General features: G+C 32.4%; 2 protein-coding genes across 4 annotated transcripts; one reads left to right on the top strand and one right to left on the bottom strand.

Moving 5' to 3' along the window:
* The first annotated feature begins 914 nt into the window (after positions 1-914).
* On the top strand, positions 915-5,848 carry LOC128874592 (transcription termination factor 2-like). Of its 3 annotated transcripts, none has more exons than XM_054119451.1 (10): positions 915-966; positions 1,055-1,267; positions 1,377-1,600; positions 1,701-1,852; positions 2,276-2,476; positions 2,582-3,796; positions 3,907-4,250; positions 5,071-5,238; positions 5,321-5,520; positions 5,601-5,848. In XM_054119451.1, exons 3-10 carry the CDS (start codon positions 1,431-1,433, stop codon positions 5,746-5,748), a joined length of 2,598 nt encoding a protein of 865 aa, XP_053975426.1. In that variant the 5' UTR covers positions 915-966; positions 1,055-1,267; positions 1,377-1,430; the 3' UTR covers positions 5,749-5,848. The 3 variants fall into 3 exon arrangements, with proteins under 3 accessions (XP_053975426.1, XP_053975424.1, XP_053975425.1); XM_054119449.1 differs by having other exon boundaries at positions 1,324-1,600; XM_054119450.1 differs by lacking the exon at positions 915-966 and having other exon boundaries at positions 1,038-1,267; positions 1,324-1,600.
* Positions 5,849-7,764: 1,916 nt separating this feature from the next.
* Positions 7,765-13,176, bottom strand: LOC128874632 (DCN1-like protein 3). Its single transcript, XM_054119536.1, has 4 exons — positions 12,721-13,176; positions 12,257-12,420; positions 11,392-11,699; positions 7,765-11,156 (listed from the first exon to the last, which is right to left on the bottom strand). The coding sequence occupies exons 2-4, from the start codon at positions 12,336-12,338 to the stop codon at positions 10,557-10,559; spliced, it is 990 nt and encodes a 329-aa protein (XP_053975511.1). The 5' UTR covers positions 12,339-12,420; positions 12,721-13,176; the 3' UTR covers positions 7,765-10,556.
* Positions 13,177-13,505: the final 329 nt, after the last annotated feature.

The raw sequence follows: 13,505 nt of genomic DNA, 5'->3' as shown, positions 1-13,505 counted from the left end.
TTCAATTTTTACATTTTATATTCCACAATATTTTGGATTCTGTGCTATCGATGACTGTTTCTTCAGAACAACTTGCACACACAGAATCACTATCCATTTTCAAACTTTCAAACCTTCCTTCATGTGACTGTCACGATAAAACGAAATAAACTTACGACCAAACATAAAAATCGTTGTAAAGACTTACTCATCTACAGCAAGTTGGTATTCCGCCATGATATGTTACGTTAAAAATTAATTTCAACCTTAAAATATAGGTAAGGTAATATATAATACATACATACATATATATATATATATATATATATATATATATATATATATGTATATATATATAGTATATATATATAGTACATAATATACAAAAAGTATATTTTTGATAGAAAATTGAAATAAAAAAAAAAACATCAATCAGGACTCGTACCAAAATATAACTTTTCTTGTCAGAATTGTATTTTCTCAACTAAAGGGGAGACCTTATTTTTCTATAGTTTACCTTAGAATTATTGCTTATATCTATGATTAATTTAAGAACAGTTTTTTTGGAATAAATTCACTTCCGCTTCTTTGTAACTTCTGTACTTACGGTCGATTAAAAGATTCGACATATTTGTCTTCTAAAAAGTTATTTATCAGGTTTTAACTGTGGTTACCTAATTGTTAAATGTCAACATTGAAATCTTTGGTTAAATTTTGGCTCAGGGCCCCCTTTTTTTTGTTAAAACTTATCAAACCTTGTAGTTTTTGACCTGAAAGGCCGAAAATGCAGGTTAAAAATTTATGAAATAAATAGTTTAAAAGATACGAGTATATAAAGATGTGTATATTTGGCCTATTTTGACAGGCTGTGCGACGCCATATTGCTTTTTCCCGTCCTCTGATTGGTTCGCACGGATGACCGTTCAATTCGCGCGAACCAATCAGAAGATGGGTAGAGGCAATATGGCGTTGCCCACACCTGTCAAAGTACGTCAAATACACACATCTTTATCTACTCGTATTTTTTAAACTATTGGTTTCCTAAACTTTTAACTTGCATTTTCGGATTTCTCAGGTCAAAAACTACAAGATTTGATAAGTTATAAGGAAAAAAAATGAGCCCCTGAGCTAAATTAGAAATCTTCTAGTATACATAGAATGATAGTGATTTCTAGTAATTGAATTAGTCCGCCAAATGCACCCACATGATTTTCAAATTAGCTGGAAAATGGCGGATCCCGACCTAACCTTGATGTTATTTCGTGACTCTGATTGGAGGGTCTCTAAGGTAAACTAGTCAATTACTTGATTTATGTTCGCGCCATATTCATCAGGTTTGAAAAGTTCGACGCAGGTAGAACAAACGATCCTATGTGGATCCATGTGGATCTTTGCAGATCTTTGTGGTTCTTTGATATCAAGCGAAGTTACTAAAATTGACAGTAGCTCGGATGGATGATTCTTTTGATCGGTGGCGTGATTCGCCTCGTACGGATGGAAAGACTATTGTCATTTCTGATAGTGAGGAAGATATCGATAATAATGCCGGGAAAGAGCAAATCCTTGTGATCGATAGCAGTAGAAGTAGTAGTAGCGTTTCTAGAAGTATAACGCCAGAAGTGTAAGTAAACTTCTTAAGATTATCATTCGTTAAGCTTTGTTTTAGGTTTACTTATAATCGTCAGTATGTTTAACATAGAATTTTCTTCATTAACGTTTAGGTCGTCATCATCCAAGAAATCACCAGTATCAGAAATTGACATCGAGGATAGAATTAGGAAGTTTATTCCTGGTTATTCTGATAACGAAAACCAAAATGATGCATCGTGCAGTGATAGCCATGAGGATGATATGGATTATAGTATTTCAAGCGGTATTATATCTTTTTTTTATTATTTATTACGCTATTGAACCCCCTACGGGATTATTAGCAATATGCTCATTCTAGAGCGTTTTAACAATTACATTGTAATTAAATCAAACAGTACACATTGCAAAATTAAACAAACTTAAGTATTATATCTTGGTGAATTATAATAACTAGACTGCAGATTTTTATGCATTTATAGAAAATCTGAATGTGCAACAAACTATAGAATGGACCTAGTAGCCAATAATATAAAACATATTGAAATTAAAATTTATATTATAATACTTGCAGAGTAAAATAAATTCCTATTTAGGTTCAGTTTTTGTAGGTATGTTTACAGAGATTTTATTTAGCATGAAGATCTGCAGTCTAATAATAACATTGTAAATGACATGGATTCGATATTCTTATTGTATTGTTTTATAGATGGCAGTGAAAAAATTATTACCATACAGAGTAAGAAAACAAAGAAAAATAAATCCCTCGGTGCCTCTATGAAAAGCATTAATACTATGGAAATTAGTAACATCACACTGAACAATGAATCTAACAATAATAGTATGGTAGATGGATACGCCAGTACCACATCCACAAGTACATTTATGCATACACCCAACAAAAGAAGAGGTACAACAGTCTAAGCAGTCATCCAGTTTGTGTTTAAATATATACTTTTCCAAGACAGAGTTACAAATAAACAATTCGTTATATCAACACTGAATTGATTTACAGATTTGAACACTGAATTCTATTCTTCCGAAGAAGATGAAGATGTACAATTCGTTAAAGAAGAATTCATTGCTCCCGAATTTACGTATCCCGTTGACTCGGATTCCGATTATGACATAAATAGCATACCGACGAAACTGAGACAATCGCTAGAAATGAACGAACTCGGGGCGAGAGCTCAAGCAACGCTGAATAAGGAATTAGCTTTAACAATCGATAGAATACAAGATTTACATGGGTCGCTTCTAGATAGACCGACCGAAGAACAGAAAGCAGACGATCCACCGGGGTTGAAAGTACGGCTAATGCCGCATCAGCAACACGCGTTGGCATGGTTAATGTGGAGAGAGCAACAGAGACCACCTGGTGGAGTTCTCGCCGATGACATGGGTTTGGGTAAAACTTTAACGATGATATCTTTGATCGTTGTTGCGAAAAGATTCAGAAGTACGGATGATAGTAGCGACGAAGAATGGACAAATAATAAAACAACATTGAAACACAGAGGCGGTACGCTCGTGGTTTGCCCAGCATCTCTGTTATCCCAGTGGGAGAATGAAATACTCAACAGATGCAGACGAGGTCTGCTTTCCATTGAGCTTTACCATGGGACCAACCGAGAAACTGTGCCAAAGAGATTAGCGAGAAACGACGTAGTCATTACGACATACAACATATTAAGTCGCGAATATAAGTCCAGATCAACGACGTACAAAATCCATTGGGACCGCGTGATACTCGACGAGGCGCATATCATTCGAAATCATAAAAGCCAGGCATCCGTGGCCGTGTGCGGTCTCGTGGCAAACAAACGGTGGGCGCTCTCTGGTACCCCTATACAGAATAAGGAAATGGATTTGTACTCGATTTTTAAATTCCTCCAATGTACGCCTTTCGACGATTTACGAGTTTGGAAACGTTGGGTAGACAACAGAGACCATTCTGGTCATAAACGATTGGCAACCGTGATGAACACGCTAATGTTGCGGAGAACGAAACAAGAGCTCCAAGATAAGGGCGCGCTACAATGTTTACCTGATAAAACGATAGAGGAAATAATTGTAGAGCTCGATAAGCAGGAAATGTTGATATATGAGAAAGTCTTGATCTACTCTCGCACCTTGTTCGCTCAATTTTTGTCGCAGAGAGCAGAGAAACATCACATGAACGATTTAGCCAGCGGGGCGTACGATAGACCGACGTTTCTTTCGAATCCAAGTACGTGTATCGATGGAAATTTATATGAAATATCAAAAGTTGTAACGTTTTTGCTCCTCCAAATTTTATGTCAGAATCACAAATCGTAATTTTTCGTGATCTTTTTTCAGACAGAAATACCCAATTCACAAAAGCGCAGAATAAATTATTATCGTTGCATGCTGACGTTAAGAGTCACGAAATTTTGGTACTGTTGTTGAGATTACGTCAAATTTGCGTTCATCCGACCCTTATTCACTCGATGCTGGACCAAGAAGATATGATGGAGAGTGGAATAATGGATATAGAAAATGTAGATCCAAACATGTTGATACGAATGAACAGTATAACGTTGCAAGATTGTGATGATAACAAACATGAAAATGATCAGGAGATGGGCGTTGACCGTAGGGTAACCACCAATTTACTCACGTCCAAGAATCCTGTTTTTAAGGCTGAGCGTATAAGTTCCAAGGTGAGTGATTATGCGATTATAATATTATTATATTATGTATAATTGATTAACAATTACTCGTAAATTATTTTTAACCCTTTGCACTCGAGAGGTGACTCTCAGTCACCATTAGGTTTCACGCAGCAAATCTACAATAGCTAATGTTTCTTTAGGTTTCATTTCTTTGGAGCTTGAAGTGTCGATAAAATGATTGTCGGTGAGGTAAAGGTGACCTTATTCTCAAATCTAGATTGCTTAGAATTCATGGCAATAGAACGCGAAAAAACATCTCGAGTTGCTGGTAGATACCAGAAAAAAAGGCCTCGAGTGCAAAGGGTTAAAATTATTATACACGCAGTTATTATATACGTTTAGAAAAAATAGTACCACAAAATATATTCATAAGACTAGTTTCACTATCGAGTGCAACGCATTTCTGTTTCATAAACTTTAAGAAGAGAAATAGCATTTATCAAATTTAAAATAAAGCGATGGCATTGTCTTCATTTAAATTGTTCTAAGTTAATACTGTCGTTGTTGTCGTTATTAAAAGAATATTAGTTATGGTTCAAGATGCGCCACGGCGTAACAATATCGATTTTTTTTTCTTTTTGTGATTGACAGTGATTGACCAAATATTTGTTTAATCCTTTCGTTACGAAAAGATACGTTATAGATACAATCTTCGAAGTGTTAAATGGCAGTATTTAATAAAACAATCGTTCCTCTAATTATTTAACATAACAAATGTAGTTCATATTTTTAATATGTAGAGAAATTTATTCAAAATTATATTTATTAATTACATTACATTTATTTAATTGTATTATTTTAAATGCAGATGAAAGTGGTACTTCGTAAGGTCGAGGAAATTTTAGAGAGAAATGATAAATTGATTATTGTTTCTCAATGGACGTCTATGCTGAACATTGTAGGGTCGTATTTGCCTTCGATAAAAGGTGCCACGTTTAGTATGTTCACAGGGCAAGTGGCCATCAAGGATCGACAGGTATATACTTTAATAAAATATTCATCCTTCGCTTTTAATAATGAATATTTGTGTAATTAATTTCGTGTGAACGTATTTACAGGGTGTAATGGATTCATTTAACTCTACAAACAGAGATCCAAGAATATTATTACTTTCCCTTACTGCTGGAGGTGTTGGATTGAACTTGGTTGGTGGAAATCATTTATTATTAATCGACATTCACTGGAATCCGCAACTGGAAGTGCAAGCGCAAGATAGGATTTACCGTTTCGGGCAAAAGAAGAACGTTTCCATATACAAGTAAGTGGCTGGAGTTTTCTTTATCTTGATATTAGCGATCCACGAGAACGTTATGGGTTTATTCTCGGAATTTTTTCTAGGTTTATTTGCAAAGATACGATAGAAGAGCGCATCCAGCAATTGCAGGAGAAGAAAGTGGAAATAGCGCAAAGTGTTTTAAGCGGCGGTAAAACTTCCGTCGCCTCGAAACTCACCCTCAACGATCTCAAATCTCTATTTGGTTTTTAATTTTAATACCTTTTTTACGTGTATCATTTATTTAGGCTTAAAACGTCGTTGTAATAATTATTACATTATAGTATTAAATAAAATGTTTATTTAGATCCTCCTTGAAATTTTTAAAGATTTGGTTTGGTAAACCTTACGTTTTGAGGGAGACACCTCCGATGACCTTGACATATGTTGTCAAGGCCACCCCCTTCAGTAACATTAAAGAGTTTTTAGCCATTGTTCGGTTTTTTTTTTTTTTTTTTATTAAAAAGTTATTAGCATATAAAAATCATATAATAGATCGATAATCAATAGACGATTACTGTGATATAATTGTACGATTAAACGAACTTATGTCAGTCAGTTTTGTCAGTCACAGTTTTTAAATTTCAGCAATTTTCCGCTTCCCGCCAGTGATGGATATTCGTGGGATTTTTCCTTCGAGGAATTCCTTTCTGCGCATGCGTAAGCTGACGTCACAGCTACATGTCGTCTGCTACCATACATGTATCCGAACCGCCAGAGGAGGTGCATTTAAGGGGCCTGTGCAATTTTCCCGCGTTTTTAATGGACAAATTAAGTACAAGAGTGTTAGTGTTCGTGAGTGTAATATTAGGGCAAATTAGAAAAAAATGATAACGAACCGCAGCCGTCCACGTCAGGAATCATCAAGGAAAAAAAGAGGACATTATATTTTGTTTCTTACTGGGATCCAATGGTACCCTAAATTCTAAGCAAGTGTATACAGCAGTGAGGACTGCAATGCTCGCTCTAATGCGCATGATCAGGAAAAATCCCACGAATGTCCATCATTGGATTGGGGATGTTTGCTTTGAGCAGTGATGGGCAAAACCCTAGCCTTCGAATAAATCTGAAGTTTGCCGATATGTCTATCTCCTTTCCTCTTTAGAACATTTTCCAAAGAAGGAAAAGAGAAAAACATATAAGCAAACTTCAGATTTATTCGAAGTCCAGGGTTTTGCCCATCTCTGGCTTTGAGTATATAGTATAGTATAGTATAGTATATAGGGGGTGTCCCAAAAATGTTGTAACAGCTTGAAAGGGGTGGTTCAGGAGGTGATTTGAAACAACTTTTTTCTTAGCGAAAATGTTGTCCGAGGCTTCGTTGAGAAGATATTAACGGAAAACACTGACCAATCAGAGCGCGCGTATGCTGGTGGGGCGTCCGCGGTAGCGTATGAGCGCGGCTGCCTAGCATGTAACCTTCGCTACGCGCGTTCTGATTGGTCGGGGTTTTTTGTTAATATCTCCTCAACGAAGCCTCGGACAACATTTTCGCTAAGGAAAGAGTTGTTTCAAATCACCTCCCGAATCATCCGTTTCAAGGTGTTACAACATTTTTGGGAGACCCTCTATACCGATATTTTCTCATTGTCTTCTTTTTTTAAAAATTTTAAGCCCCTGGAGGGGCGCCGCGATAATCTTGCCCGGGGCGCCAATATTGCTAAAACTGGCCCTGATTGTAGGAAAACAACATTGATTTTCATTGGACAAACGCTAACGCGGTAATAATGCGTTTCCCACAAATCTGCGTATAACTTTTTTATGGAAGATTTCAAATTGAAATGCTAACTGATACCACCACAATAATTATGCTGCGAAAAGACAGCGTTGAAACAGTATTTTCAACATAATTATGTAATCGAGGTGTTTCAATGTTGAAACGTCTCATAAACCATACTTACATCGTTATTTTCTTATCGAATATGTTAAAATTTATCTTTTCATGTAGTTTAATATGAGATAATAAAATATTATGATAAGGCTAAAATGTTTGCAATGATCTTTTTCAGATCTACCACTAGTTTCATTTTTAAAATCGCCGTGTTTTCATAGATAGTATGTAAACTTCTTAAAATTATCAAAAAGCGATCCTTGCTTTCAAAATTAATATTGTAGATTCGTTATGATTTATCGAATTTTTAGAAACAAATTACTCAGATATAACTTTTATGCTAATTATAATATTCGTGTAATTAATACTAAGCGGATACAAATGGAACTAAATTTATAAATTTATAAAAGCTTTATTTCTCGTATAGATCGTTAATTTAATACATAAAATCATTTTGAATAAAATTCACTGCCAAATTTGATATATTTAGTTATAAAATAAAAATGATATAATAATTTTGTGGTCCTTAAAATATACACTTGTTCTCGTTCTTAAAAATTCTTCTGTAAATCTCTATTAAATTTATAAACTTTATACGTTATGTCGTTAGAGAAATTAATGTATATTCCTGGAAAAATATTCTTGATACTGGAATTTATATCATAAACATAGTGACTTAATATCAATTGTTATTTATATTAATAATGTCAAATTACACGGAGAAATTTATTTAAAAGCTTTTTTCCTGTTAATAATTGTTGCCTTTAATTACATTTTAATAATTTCTTACAATCAAATGTAACTTGTATTATGGAATTATTTTGAGATCATTAACGTGGATAATTACTTAGGCAGTCTATATTGTAAAAGAAAAAAGAAAATAAAATTTTTACTGTATTTGAAATAATTGAAAAATGTTAAACCTAAGAAAGTGGTTTCTTATATTTTTCATTATTAAAATATTTATAAAACTATTATTGTAGCATTTAATTTTTAATCTTGTCGCAATTATACGGAATGACATTCCGTATTGTGATGCGTATATGTTATTAAAACTATGCCAAACTTTCGTATTATCATAATATGTACACATAGTTTACAATAACATTTTCAACATCCTATTAATGGATCAATTTATATACTTAATGATAAAATTCATTCTTAATACATATCAGACCGTGAACAATTAACTTCTGTAAAAAGTATGAAAAAATTATACTTATCAACATTATCAAACTTTTTAAATGCGTTATCCTTCCTCTAGGGTTTATATTCTTGTTACAGAATCAAAACCAATTTATTATGAGCCACGAGAAATGTACAATTTTTCATTATAAATATCTATTGCGTTAGCACTCAAATTCTACTTATATTTATCACTTGATTTCATCGCATTGCCACCGCGTCTACTCCTCGATAACAATGCTCCTACAATATTTGATCTGATTAGAAGTTATCACAATAAAAAACAACCCTATATATTTCTTAAGACTGTTTCTCAAATGCTAGTTAAGTGAAAATTTTTAACGAAACATGTATCTGGTATACAATATTATACATAAAGCTAACTTTCGGTAAGCCTAGATTTAAATACAGATTTAAGCCCTTGTTAAGTTACTCAAATAAATTAATATTACATGTGCGTTTGTTGACTTTAAGTTACGACACACTCGTGTAATTTTAGAAATTTTCTACGGACTGGATAGTACTTCACCTAACACAGAGGAACTTCTTTATTCGACACAAAGAATATTAATAGGTAAACAAAGCAAGAAATACCAAAGACGTAATAGTTTTGTATAAAAAAGTCAACACGAAAATAAGTTCTTCTAACTATTTTTCCTTTATAAATTTTGAAAACTAGTTCTTGTAACATGGTGCTAATGTAGCGAGTAGACAGTAAACTACATACATACATTGTGTAATTTCCAAAAACATCAAATTAAATATTGTAAAAACAATATGGATATTTGTAATTTCTTATTCTTTCTATTTTTATGTATTTATAACAGGTGTATTCCACAAAGTATACAAATATAACTGTATATTCATTTCATTTTATGTAATTAAAATTTAATTTATTTTAATACAAGTTTTAAATATAAAGTAGTAAACATAGCGAATATAAGATAAGAACAAAAAAATATTATAAATTATATCCGAATTCGAGTATGTAAGTCCCTCTGTGTAAGTAACACATTTTTAAACTATCAAATTCTTTTTGAAATGTCTATTTCTGGCAAAGGCAAACGAACACTGAATATAATAAAGAAAAAAGTACTACTAATTAATTCCTAAAGCAAGGCTATGCGAAATCACTAATCGTTTGCTGTAATCAAAATTATTATATAAACTGTATAGCATGCTTCTGCAAAAAAAAATTAGAGCAGGTCATACATTTTTCAATGACACGTTAGTTATTATTAATTTTAGCGAATAATTTGTTAATATTTTCGAAAGACATGGCACTATATATATATGTGTGTGAACAATGTTATTACATTTGAAATACGTTTATCGGAAACTTTTAATGATACTCACTCAAGTATCTAAACAGTATTAAAGGTTTAATTAATGACAAAAAAAAAATAAATAGAAACATAATTTAAATAAATCATACGTCCATCTAAAACAATATCATAGACTATGATCATGAATGATCAAATTTGTTTCACAGTAATATGTTTACACCAGTTTCAAAGAAAGTTGCACCACATATTCTAATCTAATAAAATGTAAATCGTGAAAATAAATTTCCGAAGAATTTTTTCTGTAGTACAAGATATCTCGTTTTGTTATTTTTTTTTTACATTTGTTCCTTTTTTTTTTTAACAGTATCTTCAAAAAGTGTAAGAAATATTAATGTATTTGAAATTGTATACATTCATAGACGCTGTATCACAAATTTAGATTATAGAAATTCTGCTTTCTAATATGTTCATTAAGTGTGCAAAATTTCAAATTTACATCTCTTCTAACGAAACTCTTTGATTTTTTTCTGAAATGTTTAGTCGTCCAATTTCGTTTAATATTACATATAATGTAAAAGTTGAGAAATAAATAACACGTAAATATTGCAAGGAAATTATTTTTATGATTTCATTGTCAAAGAATTTAAAATAAATTTTGTTCGAGGATCAAATGTAAGGTGATACCTTGTTAAGTTGAAAATTACTTTAGAATACCGACATTAAGGTTTATCGATAGAAACATCTTTTATGATATCATCTTTACTGATGTTTTGGTTCATTTGATCATTTTCATACTCGACAAAATCATCAAATAAACTTGGCCATGCTTCTGCATCATCGTAGGCACCAAGATCATCGCCAATGCTTTCAGCAAAATTCAAAAACATATTCCATGTATCTCTGGGTATACCTCGAACATGATGGCACTCGAGAAATGTAAGCCATCTAGATAAAAGAGGTGGTTCACGTAACGTAAAAACGAGTTTCCATAGTACGATTGCCATATCAGCTGGTAATATTCTCTGACCGGAATTAACATCTAAGCCGAACCGGAACGTAAATCGGTAGAGATCTTTGAATAAATCACTATTTACTGTTAACTCTTGAACAATTTCTGGTAATCTTGTTTGTATAGCACGTATACTGTCTACTTTCATTGCTTTTAAACCTGTCACAAATTCTTGACGTGTAAATTGGCACATCTGTTCAGCGTTTAGTTTCCAAGCAAGAACAAGTACTTGAAATTCGTCTGGTGAAAGTTGTAAATTATTGCAAAGTCTTTCTATACCATCGGCTAAAATTACATCTTCGTGTGGATCCTATAAGTAAACAATACAAAGTACAGATTAACGTCTCAAAAATGGATTTTAAATTGAGTTAAAATTATAAATTTAATATCAGATATTAAATTTTAATCATATTCTAAATAAATGTATTTATTATTTAACTAGTAATTAATACAAAAATTACTTGTAAAAAATTGGAATCAAGGTAGACTGTTCAATTTAATGAAATGAAATAAAATGAAATAAAAAAAGTGAGGTTAACATTTACCTTATATTGGTCAAACAAAGCATTTATCTTGTTCTCAGATGGTTCTCTTTGTTGTTTTGATTCAATTGTTACGTTGAGACCAACCGATGGTCCGGATCTTCCCAATGGTGGTAAACGTGCATAAAATCCTCTCGACAAACGTACATTATTTTGCACGCTAGGCACAGATCCACAATTATCAGATCCTACACTGTTGAACGTTGATAATGTGGCGATCGATTTTCTGTTTCCGTTTATATGTGGTTCAGGTGCCATAGACCTCGTTTGTTGGCAAGAATTTGGGAACAAACCCCTAAGTTCCATTGTTTCTGTAGACATTATAATTATATTACACACAATGTTATCAATGTTGTATCAAATATTAAATTATACAGTAATTTTCATTAAATGTCATACGAAATAGTTGAAAATATAATTGGACAAAAGAAAATAATTTTATTTACATTACTATGAAATATAATAAAATCCTTATTGTCCGAGGTCAGGAATAATCCAAAAAATCGTCAAAAAAAAAAAGTATAGTATGTCATTAATGACTGTGTTAAGAAATTACGAACGAAGTATATGTATTAATTATTAATCGTATCAAATAAAGATGTTTATTCTGTTCTGTCGATAACTTTCTCGCAAAACTTTACAGTATTGTTTATATTCTTTTAATAAGAGTAACATATTTATCTGGATTTGTATCAATCTCAATTGCAAAGCTAAATTGATTCACAAAAGATACAAGAGGTATTTTATACAATGCATTTATTACAGAACGAAATAAATGTGGCATAATATAAAAATAAAGCACAAGAAAAAATTAAAAGATAAGCTGCATCGATTCACAGATTACATAAATTACAACTGCAATATTTACCGTCTTTATGTTCTAATGACATGGATTGATCATTGGTGGTTGGTGGAAGAGACACCTTAAAGCACGAGAAAAGGTTTCCCATTGATGCTGTCCGTACTTAACATCAAAGACAATTATCTCATGCATCAGTGGTTCAGTCTTACATTGGCAGTCTTGATCAAAAGCTGAGTAATAAGATAGAATAATATAAACGGTTACTGTATGATACTGGTTACAATTATGATAATGTTTGTATATTTACAAATAACTATTTGAAACTTTATGAAATAATACATAAAGATTGACAACAATAACACCAATGAAAAATTATCTCCATTTCGCTATAAACACGTATCATATGATTGTGCTATATAAAATTTAGAAGCGTTTGCGTTTACAATAAATTATAATACATTTCTTAAGATGTTTAATTTCGATAGATAGATACGCAATGGAAGAAAGTGTTTATTAAAGGGTAATTTTACCTTATTGTTAAGGCGGATTTTCGGTCTACCTGGGTCACAATAACCCCAGTAAAGACCCTCCGCAAAATATCTCGCTGTGGCCACATTCATAAATTCCCAAATATTTGTAAAATTTAGAGCTCGATTTATCACGGTTAGAATTAAAAGGACGCTTCGATTCCAAACCTTCTGTACATTTCTTTTACATGACTTCTAGGTTCGATTTGTGTACGACCAAATGCTCCTGTCATTTGTGGCTACGTAACCTCACAAAATAATAAAACGATACTATCATTCCATGAACAAAGCATTCATTCGTTTCAATTTATTTAGAGATGTGTCAACGAAACTTCTGCATTTAAAAACACTAATAAAGATATATATATATATATATATGTATATGTATAGTATGTCATATATATGTACATATATATGTACATATATATGTAGAATATATGTACATATATATGTAGAATATATGTACATATATATGTAAATACATAACAAACAAAAATCCCTTTGCGAGGAAGCAACAACGATGCCTTTTTCGTAAATACAGTATTGATACACTAGAAAAACAATAATCACTAGTGGAAACTGTATATACAGGTTGTCCCAAAAATGTTGTAACACCTTGAAAAGGGTGGTTCGGGCGGTGATTTGAAACAATTTTTTCCTTAGCGAAAATGTTGTTCGAGGCTTCGTTCAAGAGATATTAACAAAAAACCTCGACCAATCAGAGCGCGAGTATCCTAGTGGAACGGCCGCGGTAGCCTATGAGCGCAGCCGTTTGGCGCGTAGGCTAC

This window comes from Hylaeus volcanicus, chromosome 4 (assembly GCF_026283585.1).
Source record: "Hylaeus volcanicus isolate JK05 chromosome 4, UHH_iyHylVolc1.0_haploid, whole genome shotgun sequence".
Classification (NCBI taxonomy): Eukaryota; Metazoa; Arthropoda; class Insecta; order Hymenoptera; family Colletidae; genus Hylaeus; species Hylaeus volcanicus.
This window is presented reverse-complemented; position numbering and strand designations above follow the sequence as displayed.

Coding starts and splice junctions, on each gene's coding strand:
- LOC128874592 (XM_054119451.1), top strand. CDS start 1,431: ATGGATGATTCTTTTGATCGGTGGCGTGATTCGCCTCGTACGGATGGA. Junction 1,853..2,275: donor GGATTATAGTATTTCAAGCG/GTATTATATCTT, acceptor ATTGTTTTATAG/ATGGCAGTGAAAAAATTATT. Junction 2,477..2,581: donor TACACCCAACAAAAGAAGAG/GTACAACAGTCT, acceptor ATTGATTTACAG/ATTTGAACACTGAATTCTAT.
- LOC128874632 (XM_054119536.1), bottom strand. CDS start 12,338: ATGGGAAACCTTTTCTCGTGCTTTAAGGTGTCTCTTCCACCAACCACC. Junction 11,700..12,256: donor GTCATTAGAACATAAAGACG/GTAAATATTGCA, acceptor TAATGTCTACAG/AAACAATGGAACTTAGGGGT. Junction 11,157..11,391: donor CTTTGTTTGACCAATATAAG/GTAAATGTTAAC, acceptor GTTTACTTATAG/GATCCACACGAAGATGTAAT.